Raw genomic sequence first — 12021 nt, 5'->3', positions numbered from 1 at the left:
CACCGGTATATTCCCCATCTCCGCTACCTAGTTGCTTGGGAGAAGAGGGAGAACAAGAAGAGCTGGCTCTAGCCACACTGCTGTGGCTGTATTAGCTGGCTCGGCATAGGACACAGTCCGTGCTGCTCTGAACAGAGTGCTTTATGCTGCTCTACAGCAGGGGGGTCCCTTGGGGGGGAGGGGGGAGGCAACCTGTCACAGTGCTTCCTCCCAGCCCTACACCTGCAGCATGTCTGCCTGCAGGCTGAGTCCTCGGGTGGACTGAGGTGCCTAAGTCATCAGGAGGTGCCTACATGGATGGGTACAGACAGATGTGGGCTTTTCCACATACTGTCTGAGCCAGCTTCAACTCACGAGTCGTAAAGTAGCATTAGCATGCCCCAGTGACAGAGCTCATTTATCCTGGACCCCAGGCAGGCTTTCCAGCCTTGTTACAGCACCATACTGGAGCTATGAAAGTTTTGGGATGAGAGGTAGCACATGTCTGGTCAGTATGAAGGAAGGGTAAAAAGGTAGGTGTACTTTCATGCCTATGTAGACACACCTGAGGAATCATGTGTGCTAGCCTACAAACCTGCCCCCAGCCATACTCAGTGGCACTAGAGTTTAATCAGACCAGCTCTACCATTCTGGAGCACTTTTTCCAGTGTTGAATAGCACATGACCTAAAAGATTCAAATAGCAGTGTAATATCTGCTGAAGACTGTGTGTGTACACTTTGGGATTCCTGTATAGGTAACATTTGGTTTCTGTGAGGAGCAGTGAGAGGTGATTTTTACAAAAGCTTCTCTCTGTCAGGGAATAACTGCTTGGGTGTGGAGCGCAGCAAACAGAGCAGTAGCTAGCACAGTGCACCTCTGGGTCTGTGTTTGCTAACTGAGAGGGAGAGAGTAGAAGAAAGAAAAAGAGAGAAGGAGGGAAGGGAGGAAGGAAGATGGGGAGAGAGAGGAGGATGGAAGGAAGGAAGGAAGAAACAAACGAAGGAACAAACCGAGGAACAAAGGGAGAAAGAAAGAAAATGAAGGAAAGGAAGAGAGAAAGAGAGAGAGAGAAAGAAAGAAAGGAAGAAAGAAAAACTGTTTTGTATGAAGGAAGGAAAGGAGTAATCCTCATAAGAGTTTCATTGCTGAGGCAGAACTGCACATTAGAGCACAAAGGACATAATTCACAAAGATTTAGGAATGGAATTTCACCTCATTGTTACTGTTTCTGCAATGTGCATGAACAAATTCAGAAATCTCCAGGCTACTTGAGACATGATAGTATTTATGAACTTTTTTGGCAAATGTCTTTTCCTGTAGGAATAATTCACTGTTTTTCAGTTGCTTTGTGGTAAAAAGGTGCTCATCTCTTTTCTACTGAGGATAAAGGCACTAATATATTATGCATAGTATGAAAATGTTAATAACATGAAGTCCCTACTCCCAATGGTTTGCTGTTAAATATAAAGAATGCTATACAGGTAGAAGAGCAGATGGCAGAGAGCATAGTCTTCGAGTGAGACAAATGTAAAAAAAAAAGTTAGAGAATGGATTGTTCAGGATGAACCATGGATGCAAATAATTGTTATACAGGACTGAAGTAGATAATCAGATTTTTGTATGCATGCTGTATAAACCATGTGTGATTATTCTCTCCCCTGCTGTAGACATACATGTTGTTATGCAATACAGTATGAATTTCTAATGTGTCAATAGTTAGTGCTCCTTTAAATTGGCTTTTTACAATTGTAAAGGCACACTTACGGATCTCCACATATGAATTAATATGAATTCTTTTTGAGGTTTGCTCCCAAATGATTTATGTACGTGCTGTGAAAATTTGAGATTTTAAATGTTGAAAAGCTTTAAAAAGTCTACTCTGTGTTTATTTTCTGCCTTTATTCTCCTCAGCGCTGTTTAAATACCTGTCACTTTGGCACTATGTTTGTGTCAGCATCTTGTTTATTTGTCACTGTAAACATACCTACATAAGCATATCAGGGATCAGGGCCTAATTTATTTGCTGGAATGACTGGATTACTTTTGGCTAGTCAATAGCTTAATTCCAAGTTACGTCTATAAAATAATCCTTGATTCTCAAGAATAATGCTTATTTTGTCCACGGTATGGACAAGGCATTAAAAGCCTATGTGAGCCAGACTGCCACACTATGTCGGAAAAAGAAGGGGCATTGTGCAGCAGTGACCAGATATCAGCAGAGGTGTTCTGTGGGCTTACTTGGGATTTTTATTTGCCTAACAGATCACAGCATTCAATTCTGAGGACTGTGCTAGGGAAATTGGTCAGTAACCTTTATTCCAGTGCTGTCCCAATAGCTTCTAAAGTTGTTTATATCTCAAAACCATGCCAGACACAGTCTTGAGCTGATCATCCTGAATTCATTTTCTCTTGGTGCTCATATCCAGTTCCCTTCTCCATGTTGTTTATATCAGGCAGAGGCATAGGAGAAGGATAGTACTAGGAAGAAATTCATAGAGCTTTTAAACACTTAGCACTTGCTATGGGAACAGCTTCCTCAGTATTTATAGGGGTAGCACACATCTCCCAGTGGTCTCAGAAACAGAAGCATAGCAGGGCAAGAGGCAATGTGATGTCTAATTCTCTCCTACATTTTATGAAAAAGGAAGCACCTGTGTCTATGCTCTTGTTTCTATTTAAAAAAACAAAAACAACAACAAAAAACAAACAAACAAACAAAAACCCAAAAAACAAGCCTACAAAAAACGTTGTTCATTCCAGAAATATCCTTTTCTCCTAGTCCTAAACTTAAGTGGTTCAATCTTTCTAAGTCTGCAGAAAGTGAATCTTTCTCTTTCTTATAATACCTCCTTTTGGAAAGAGTGTATGTACCTTCTTATAGAGATGAGCTGTATTTAAGCAGGCTTCTTTGTATTCACCAAGGAGCTGAAGAGTTGATCACACAAGTGGTGGGTGAATTCTGCCGATCACCTTGTGCAAAGTTAGTATTTCTCTAAAAAAGGATTGACATCTACTAGTGAAGTAGGTTACTTTTAAAAGAGATTTGCAGAAATTGCTATGCTGAGGCAGGATAGATACTTATCTGATTACTTTTGCCGTGGCTGTCAAAAATAGATGCAGTTCCATATTTCCATTGAATATCAATAGTAACGGGGAAATAGAAACAGCTCCATTTTTCATCATGAGAACTGACAGTTAGACTATTTGGACAAAATCCAAATTCAGAATCCCAAACCAGAAGAAACTGATCTCTCACAGGAATCTGATGTATGTACCTGACGTATAACCTTTGCCTGAATCCTTGCACTTTCTTCACAGCCCTGGGCCACTGTCCTCTCAGTTATCTGGGACTCTCCCTTGCCTCCCTGTGCATCTTCTCTGGAGAAAACCAACTGCCTGTTAACACACTTTGCGGCTTTTCTTCAGAGTACTCCACACAGCTGCTCCACAATCTTCATCTCTGCTTATTGTTGGAGGGAGCTGTGACTAAATATTACCATGCTTACTTTCACATGTCTCTTCACAGGAAATGTCTCCTTCTTATCACTGTTAACCTCAGGAAATTATCCTTCAGTCCCTACTGCTTCTGCTTGGTGAAAGCAGGAAGCACTGTGATAAGCATAAAGCCTACTGAGCTTTGCATTTCACATAAAAAGTGTGCTAGGATTTCAAATGGACAGCAACGACAAGATCAGGTGAAATATAGACCTAGCAATACCCTGGGGCAGAAGAGACATGCTAAGAATATGTGATATATAAGCTTGCGTGATCTTTAAACTGTCCAATTTATCTGTGACATATCAGTGAGTTGTTAGCTCTCCAGCACAGAGCTCATAACTGACAGTCAAATATAATAATTACATGGGACTGTCTTTAAGTAAGACTTGTAAAAAGACAATTAATATTTTTTGAAAAATTGAAGGTATTGTTTTCCCAGACTCATTCCAATAAATGTGATATAGATACAGCAAAATGATAAGTCATACTCATGGATTTTCCTCCCCCACATGGATAAAATGTATTTATCCTACTGGGTATCTTGAATATGAGTACCAGAATGGTACCAATAAAATCAGCATTAGAATACCAATATTTAATGAATTTTGTAAGACTTGAATATTTGTCTTTTCAAATAGAAAACTTGAATTCTGTGTAGAAATGAAAGCTCTCTATCTTTGCTAATTATTGTGATATCAGAGATATGTATAAGCAGAATGTGTGCTGAATAGAGTTTAACCCCAGTGTTACAGAAGTCTTAGGAGACACTGAAATTTTTGGATAGGTTGAGGAAACATACCAAATCAGATTTTGAAAATAGAGACAACTATTAGAAGAGCCTGGGCACATAAATAGGCTTTATCTCCATGCAAGTCTCGTGATACTCAGAGATTTATCAAACTGCCCACATTTGCCCCCTCACTTCTGGGATATTAGGAGGCCACAAAAGTATGGATATTTCATTCCATAAATCTCTCCAATACAAGAGTGTCAGAAATTCCTATGATGCATGACTGAATTTAAAATTTAAAAGGTCTCTACTTCACATTTTTGAGATATTATAGGTTTGGATGAGTATGTTATTTAAAAGAAGTCCCCATTTCTTGTAGCCTTCTGTCTTTCTGTTGCCTCTTTAATAACTAATTTGCTGGTAACTGAGAATCCTGATTTAGCTAGGCTGGAACAGTTTTCCCAGTTTAGTCTGGTCAGAAACTTAAGAAGCCAGCTCATATGTTTGGATGAAAGATTATATGCTTTTATGGGCTGAGTTAGCCTTATCTGACAAAGTAACACATTGCTTTGAGACCAGAGCTATAATTCTTGCTAGCAGGCATTATATGACACAGATGTGAACAGTTCTCATGAACAGATAGTGAAAGGGGTTTCATTCCTGTCATGTCTACCACCTCTCAAAAAACCCCCTCCTGTTAGACATGCATACTTCTTCTTTCCTGACTTCTAGTTATAGGAGAAGGAGGCAGAAAGGACAGGGAAAGGTGAATGAAGAACTTTTAGTCTTGCTGGTTAGTCCAGCTCAGCATTCTCTGGGCACCCACTCCACGACCCTGGCATAGAGTTGGGAGCATTTTCTATCATCTTTCCATACTTTTCCTTCCTGTTTCCCTTCAGGACATTACTGAGGTTGCTGCCTCTTTAGACATGCTTACCTAACTAACTTTCACAGCAGCGTGTAACCTACATGCTAATTCACACCTCAGCTTAAATCCAGTTGGCAAAGCTCCCAAGGGCTGCATAGGTGCAAGATCCTGCTCTAAGACCTGTTTACATGACAGTCTAATGGGCTTCTCTTTTTCCAGGGGCTTTCTGTTAGTGGTGTGGAAAGGGAAGCAGAGTTATAGCACTTCTAGTCATTGAAATAAAAGGTGTGAAAAGGAAGGCATGCCTGAGGGCAGTGGGAGATCATCACATAGCATGGGCAGGGTCATGGGGAAGCTGTAGGGTTCCACTGGGAAAGAGCCAAGTGAAGGAATGGGCTATTCTGGTTAAACATCAGAATAAGCTTATGCTTGTCTACTTCACCACAAACACCAATTCAAAAGACTTGGAAGAGGTTTAAGTGGAGTCGTGGTGAAATAGAAAGCTATTAGTTACTTGTGAAATCCAGAAATGGTTGTGAAGGAGTTGAGAATAAAGAATATCAACAGGTTTGGGTTCTTCTAAGTAGAAGGTTCTTACCACATTCAACAAGTTCTTTTTTCAGATTTTTAATATTATCTCATAATTCATAGGCTTGTTTAATTGGTCCAAAAGCTTTTCTTTTGACTGTCTTGTAAGTACCTATTTCACTGCTTATTTGACAACAGATTGGAATTTCTTTGCTTATTTACTCTATGCATTTTTGCCTTCCCACAGCGGATGATACAGTGGTTGCTGTTCCCTATGGAAGCAGGCAAGTTCGCCTCGTGCTGAAAGGACCAGATCATTTATGTAAGTAGAAAAAGTTAGTGCACATTTGTTTAAGAAAGCCTTGCTAACCCGCAGTGCTCTGTTTACACTGTGGTGTCTGGTTTCCCTCTCTCAGATCACTGATTTCAACACAGGGATGAGTCCTGCCCTCAGAAGCTCTCCTCAGACCCCATTACATGAGTGGTACATGCTCTTTTCAGGGCAGAGCTTGGCCAACATTGCAGAATCCTTTGGCCCTCCATAATTTTTCAGTCATTTCTGTTTGCTTATCCTTTAGCTGGCTCATTTGGTGCCAAGTGCTTTTGTTTAAAATTAATAAAATAAATCCCACTGAGTGAACAAATATTGAGGACAGTAAAGTATAAGCTTCCCTACAGCTGAGCTTAACCATCAAGCTGCTCATGACTTTAACACATTTCTGTTATGATAATCTCTCTCACTCCCATAGATGCACATACAGATGTGCAGGGACACACACACAAAATCACAGTCTAAAGATCAGAAACAGCATGCATGAGTCAAAACAAGCTCCTTAGTAATGATACTGCTCCAAGGAGTTAAGACCACTGAGTGCTGCTAGCCCGTCACTCGGTGGCTATAACACTTCCCTGCTTCATCTGACAGGGATCTGCATATCTCAGCAGCTGTGTATCCCTTCTCTGGAAGAAAAGTCTCAGGATTTGAGAATACTCTGGGAGACCTGAAGGCAAATCCATTTATTTCATGACTAGAAACTCCTTGCATCCTTCTCTCTTACCTTCCAGTGCAGTAGCTACTCACAAGATGCTCCTTTTTTCATCAGCAGCAAATGAACACTACAGTGTGGGTAAATGGGATTTACTGTCATAAAAGACACAAACGGTACTTCATTACCTCTCAAAGCACAAATTATTGTAAGATAAGTAGGGCTCCCCTTCTTTTCCAAATGTAATAGGACTTCCCTGCAGCATGGACCAGTTAAAGAGTCCTCTATGCTTGTCACCGTAAATGCAAACATTAATGTCAACAAGGAGGTGAAACACCAAATCATTCCCACTCTCTCCAGATTTCTGTTGCCCAAAGAACTTGTACAGAGTGGCTAAATAAGGGGTGGTTTATCAGTCCTGTTCTGTAGCTCACTGGTTGTGTTGAGAAAGCAGTGGGCATGCCATAACCTTTTAATGGTTCTTTAGATTTAGAGCTGTGAATAAAGACCAGCAAATTACAGGTTATAAACTAAGAAAAAATATATTGTGTTTTTCTTAAAAATTCAAATGCTGCCTATGCTTCAGTTTTAAGTGGCCCTTCGGGTATTCCTGAGCTGCTCCAGTATGGTTGTTATTATTTTCCCAGTAAATGATTTGCACTTTTCCTTTCTCTCCTGTCTTCTTTCCCAGTATAGATGTTCTCTTCCAAGGTAGAAAAATGTTATACTTCTATTATATTTTCAGTGAAATTAAGCTATAAGACAGCTTAGAGCAAAATGAGATTTTAGCAGGAGAGATTGATCTAAAGCTGTCTTCATTCAGGCCATATCACATTTCAGGACAAAAAGATTTGAATCAGCGAGGTCTGCCTGAGTGACTGGTTGAGATTTAGATTAACTGCTCTGTGTAAACATGAATAAGTCCAAATACATCGCTTTCTTGTTTCAGATGTCTCCATGAATCTTTCTGTTCACCCATTAAAGGATTTTATGTATGTATGAGCTACAACCAGTTGGGGGGGAGGGACTATTTTGCCCTGTAAACTTTGGTAGTGGGAGAAGTCAACAGGAGGCCGATTATATACACACAAGTCTTAAAACTATATTTATCCCTGATGCATGCAGCCTTCTCCAGAAATAAATATATGGCCGAGTGCATCACAAAGGAAGAGACTAGTCTCACTGAAAACCAAGGAATTCATTACTACAGAGCAAATTCTTAGTGTACTGCCTCAGCAACTTCCTTCATGAATTAATTCCCATGACCCATCTTGAAAAGCAGTCTAATTAGTGCAATTATCTTTTTCCCCTAATTAACAACTTAATACTTGCTAATAAAAACATTTCTCCCATTTACTGTCTCTGAAAATATGATTCCATCACAGATTAATAGTATATCCCCATCTAATTCAGATATTGCCTTAGCTGCCTCTCTATGTGGGAGATTTTGTGCATAATTTCACAAATACATGTGAAAGGACTACAGCTTTGCAATCCTTCATGATGAACTGTGTTGTCACTTTGAAGTAACCACAAGAAACAGTTTTCTGGTGAACGTGCTGTAAAGCATAATCTGGAGTTGTTGGGGAGGCTAGCTAGAAGATGGAACAGATCTACTTTCTGATGGTTTATTTCCATTTAATAAATTATTTAATATATTTATTATGATTTAACAATCAGAAATACTGCTAACAAACAGTATCTGAATTAGTGCCCACTTTTGGGGAGATGTGAATGCAGGGAGAGACAGAGGGAGAGCTCAGGAGGGTTCAGCACTCACCTTCCCTTCCTACTCCACTGGGATGGATCACACTACTTCTGGAGAGGAGGCAGGACTGCTATCATACTGATCTTTCTTTCCTGGATGTCTTGCTTTCACTTAATTGTCTGCCACAGCAACATGTGGTTAGTGACCCACCTTCTGAACTGAAACAGTGAACAGCAACTTAACAAAGCCAGCACTCATGGCCGAAGGTCTGAGTCATGCTCCCCATACGAGTGTGACTTACTGAGAGTGAGTTAAATGACAGCAAATATGCCTAGCTAGGAATGGATTAATATGTCTGCAAGAGAGTAAAAACATGACCTGTGGGTGAGGAGGTGAATGCGGAGCTAGAAATCTAAGGGTTGAACAAAGCCAAAAAGCAGATGGAGGAGAAAAAAAGAAAAGGAAAAGTATGGGAATGTGAATAAACTGTGGAAAAGAACAAAAAAGTTTCATTATCACTAATTTAGGAGGCAAATTTGCACCACCACTGTTTTGTGTTGGTTTTCTTTCTGCTCTCTTACTCTTACTTCAAATTTTAATGCTCTAGTTTCCTGTTAATTTGTTTGTATTTGTCAGATTTGGAAACCAAGACTCTCCAAGGTGTGAAGAGTGAAAACAGCCTCAGCTCCACAGGCTCCTTCCTCGTGGAGAATTCTAGCATTGACTTCCAGAAGTTTCTTGACAAGGAGATATTAAGAATGTCTGGGCCTCTCAATGCAGACTTCACTATCAAGGTGAGGGTCATTGGTCATTGACCTCTTAAAGCAACATAAAGTAAGACAAGATGCATTAGAAAGATGGGAGAGATTTTTCTAGATCTTCATTTTCCTGTAGACATTTACCACAAAGCCTAGTCCAGGCTAGCTCTTGAACTCTACATGAAATTCTTTATAGTTAAATATCTGACGAAAGCCTCATTGGACACTCCTTGGAAAAGAGACTGAGTTTATGCCAAGAAAGGCATACCCTATGTGTGGCCTAAAGAGAAAAGATGAACTCATTACAAGAAAAGGCAGATTACTTTTTGTATGTGCTGCTGAGGTACCTATAAAACAAGGACATGCAACTTGCTTCATCTGTGACAAGCAAGAAAAAGAAAGTCTGTATCTTTGGCCCATAATTTGTGGGGTTTATGCTAGCATACTTGCACAGAAGACTGTAAGGGAGTGGAGAATGAGGTCCCCAAGCTCCAAAATAAATGGGATGACTTTGCTTAAGAAGTCATGGTGTCATTTTGAAGTTCTGCTTTGTGTTGCACTGGCAATAAGAATAAAATTGTTTCCTCCCATTAGAGCATTTCTATTCTTCCAGGTAATATAAAACACATTGCTGGAAGCAATGCACACATTCTGTGGGAAAACACACATACAAAAATGAACATTTGGGAATTACAGTAAAATAAATCCTTTTCCAGTAGGTCCAAGGAACTTGAAGGATTTCAGCTGTAAAACTGTAAAACCTGTATCATGTCCAGGACTACATAAATTTTTCACCATGGGTCCCAGGGGTAGATGACATTTGCTTTAACCTAGAGCTGATGGCAGCTAGAAGTTTGAACAGTGAACTGGAAAATGTGATAAGTGATTGGGTTGGGTTAAGCTGGGCTGGGCTGGAATGGGTTAACTCAGGAAGTAGCAGAGCCCTGTAGACTGTCCCCTACCCATCTTGCTATGTTAGCAGCACAAAAAGCAAGCTGCAGTTATCAGAACTGGTTCACAAGGAGAAGCCTGACCTGAAGAATGCATTCCTTTCTCTTTGAAGGTCAGAAAGAAAAACCCTTAATAAAACAGATGCTGGTCAATTCAAAATGCCTAAAACATTACCTGTATTACAGATCATATCCAGATGATGAACATCAGTGTGATGTTAACAGTATTGCTCACTTTGCATTTTTTGTGCTGTCTATGGATTTAAGGCAGCCTGGTTAGTTAGAACAAACCTGTTGGGGACAGGTGGTCATGTAGACCAGTTGCCCTGAAATGGTAACAGGAGGGTTGGACTGTGTTCCTGGTATTTCCACTGTTATCTTTTACGACAGGGGAAATACCTTTATCCCTTGGTGCCTGCATTTCCTTCTCTATCAAAGCAAGGTAAGAAGCTCTAGGTAAGAAGCGCTAGTTAAATTAAAGGCAGTACCCTCTTTGTATGATGGCTGTCTGGCCAATATGAGTGTACAAGCTGGCTACACACAGGCAGAACAGACACTACTGAGTTGAGATTAAACTATTTTAATAGTTCTGCTATGTGTTTGCACCTTTTGAAAGTTAGAGTAGCATGGCTCAGCAGGTGTTAATTTATTGACATATCCATTGTCTTAAGTGGATATGGAAGAATGCCCAAACAAAACACCTGTTCACAGTTGTAGGATCTTTTCTAAGGTTAGCATTAGATTTTGCCTTGGATCAAGCACTTAAAAATTCCTTGCCTTTGAGTCACATTTAGTTTTTTAATAAACAGCTGTAGAAGATACTTTAGATATTACTTCATGCAACAAGGATATTATTCTATACTGTTTAATTATTTTTCTAACAAAATTTTTTAGCTTCTGGATATTTCACTGGTTAGGTTTTGTTGGATATGGGAATGTACATACAAATAAGGCTAACATAGGAGTACCAAAATGTGTGCATACCTCTCAGTTACGTCAGACTTGGCAACTGCTTTCCATACTTACTATAGCTGTGACTATTTTGCCTTCAGCTTGTGAAGGTACTTTTTTTTTTAAAATCACATGTAAGGTTTCTCTGTGGTATTAGCAAGTTTTTCTTACGAAGTGGATCTCTTTGGGTGTCAAGATTTACTTTCCCAGGACAAGGCAGTTTTTATGCAAACAGATCTAAATGAATTTGTAGATGTAGCAGAACTCTAGTTTTAGGATCATTGTCTCCAGAATGACTGTTATAATCCTTTTCAGTTGACCCTGAATGGTCTTATTCAGAGAGGTCACGTTAGACACCTGGATATAATTCAGAAGTAGAAACTCAATGTTGGAGTTGACGTTTAAGTTTCTTTCTTGGTGACATGGAGTGCTTTAAAATTGCAAGAAGAAACCTCATGCTGTTCCTGTAGGAGCTGAATTGTGTAATTGCTGGATTTCTTGACTTTGTAATAGTCAGTAGTACATTCCTTGAGTGCTAAACTCTTGGCAGTCTTTTCACAAGATATATTAATGTTAAAAATAATTCAGTAGAACAGCACTGTCTTTAAAAGATAAAGGTGTTATCACAAAATAGAACTGGAGTTTTTCATGTTCTTATTTCTTATATTCATAGTTTGAGAATTAGAAATCTCCATTATAAACTTTTAATGTTTGAAAGGCAGAAGACCTGGAAAAGATGCCAGCAAACTTAAATTCCACTTGAATTTGGCTCCTAAATTCTGAGGATTTCCCTATTTTGATTTTTTTTAACAGAAAATTCTGATTCACATGAATAGAAATGCCTTTTTCATAAAAGAAAAAGTTGTCATGTTTGTTAAAATCCTGGTGAAATGAAGGTCAGTTTCCACTTGGAAATCTTTCTGGCTGGCACTGTGATCTAGAGAACAGAGCAGTAATACCGCATAGGGGGACTTGTCCTTTATTGGCAGAGCTGCCACTGATCTGCTGTGTTGCCCAGGTCACATACTCACCTGTCTGTGCTAAAAAGTCTCCTCTGTCGATA

The 12021-nt window shown here is 39.6% G+C and overlaps 1 protein-coding gene across 5 annotated transcripts in view; it reads left to right on the top strand.

Annotated features, from left to right (window-relative positions):
• The window catches only part of ADAMTSL1 (ADAMTS like 1), a 474745-nt gene that overhangs the window by 340786 nt on the left and 121938 nt on the right, over positions 1 to 12021 (top strand). For all 5 annotated transcript variants that reach the window (XM_052776382.1, XM_052776381.1, XM_052776383.1 and 2 more), the window contains 2 exons: positions 5853 to 5927; positions 8936 to 9093. In XM_052776382.1, the coding sequence (XP_052632342.1) occupies positions 5853 to 5927; positions 8936 to 9093 (233 nt within the window). The remainder of the gene's footprint in view (positions 1 to 5852; positions 5928 to 8935; positions 9094 to 12021) is intronic.

Source organism: Harpia harpyja, chromosome Z (assembly GCF_026419915.1).
Source record: "Harpia harpyja isolate bHarHar1 chromosome Z, bHarHar1 primary haplotype, whole genome shotgun sequence".
In the NCBI taxonomy this organism is placed as follows: domain Eukaryota; kingdom Metazoa; phylum Chordata; class Aves; order Accipitriformes; family Accipitridae; genus Harpia; species Harpia harpyja.
The sequence above is the reverse complement of the archived record's forward strand: the minus strand, read 5'-3'. Positions and strand labels throughout refer to the sequence as shown.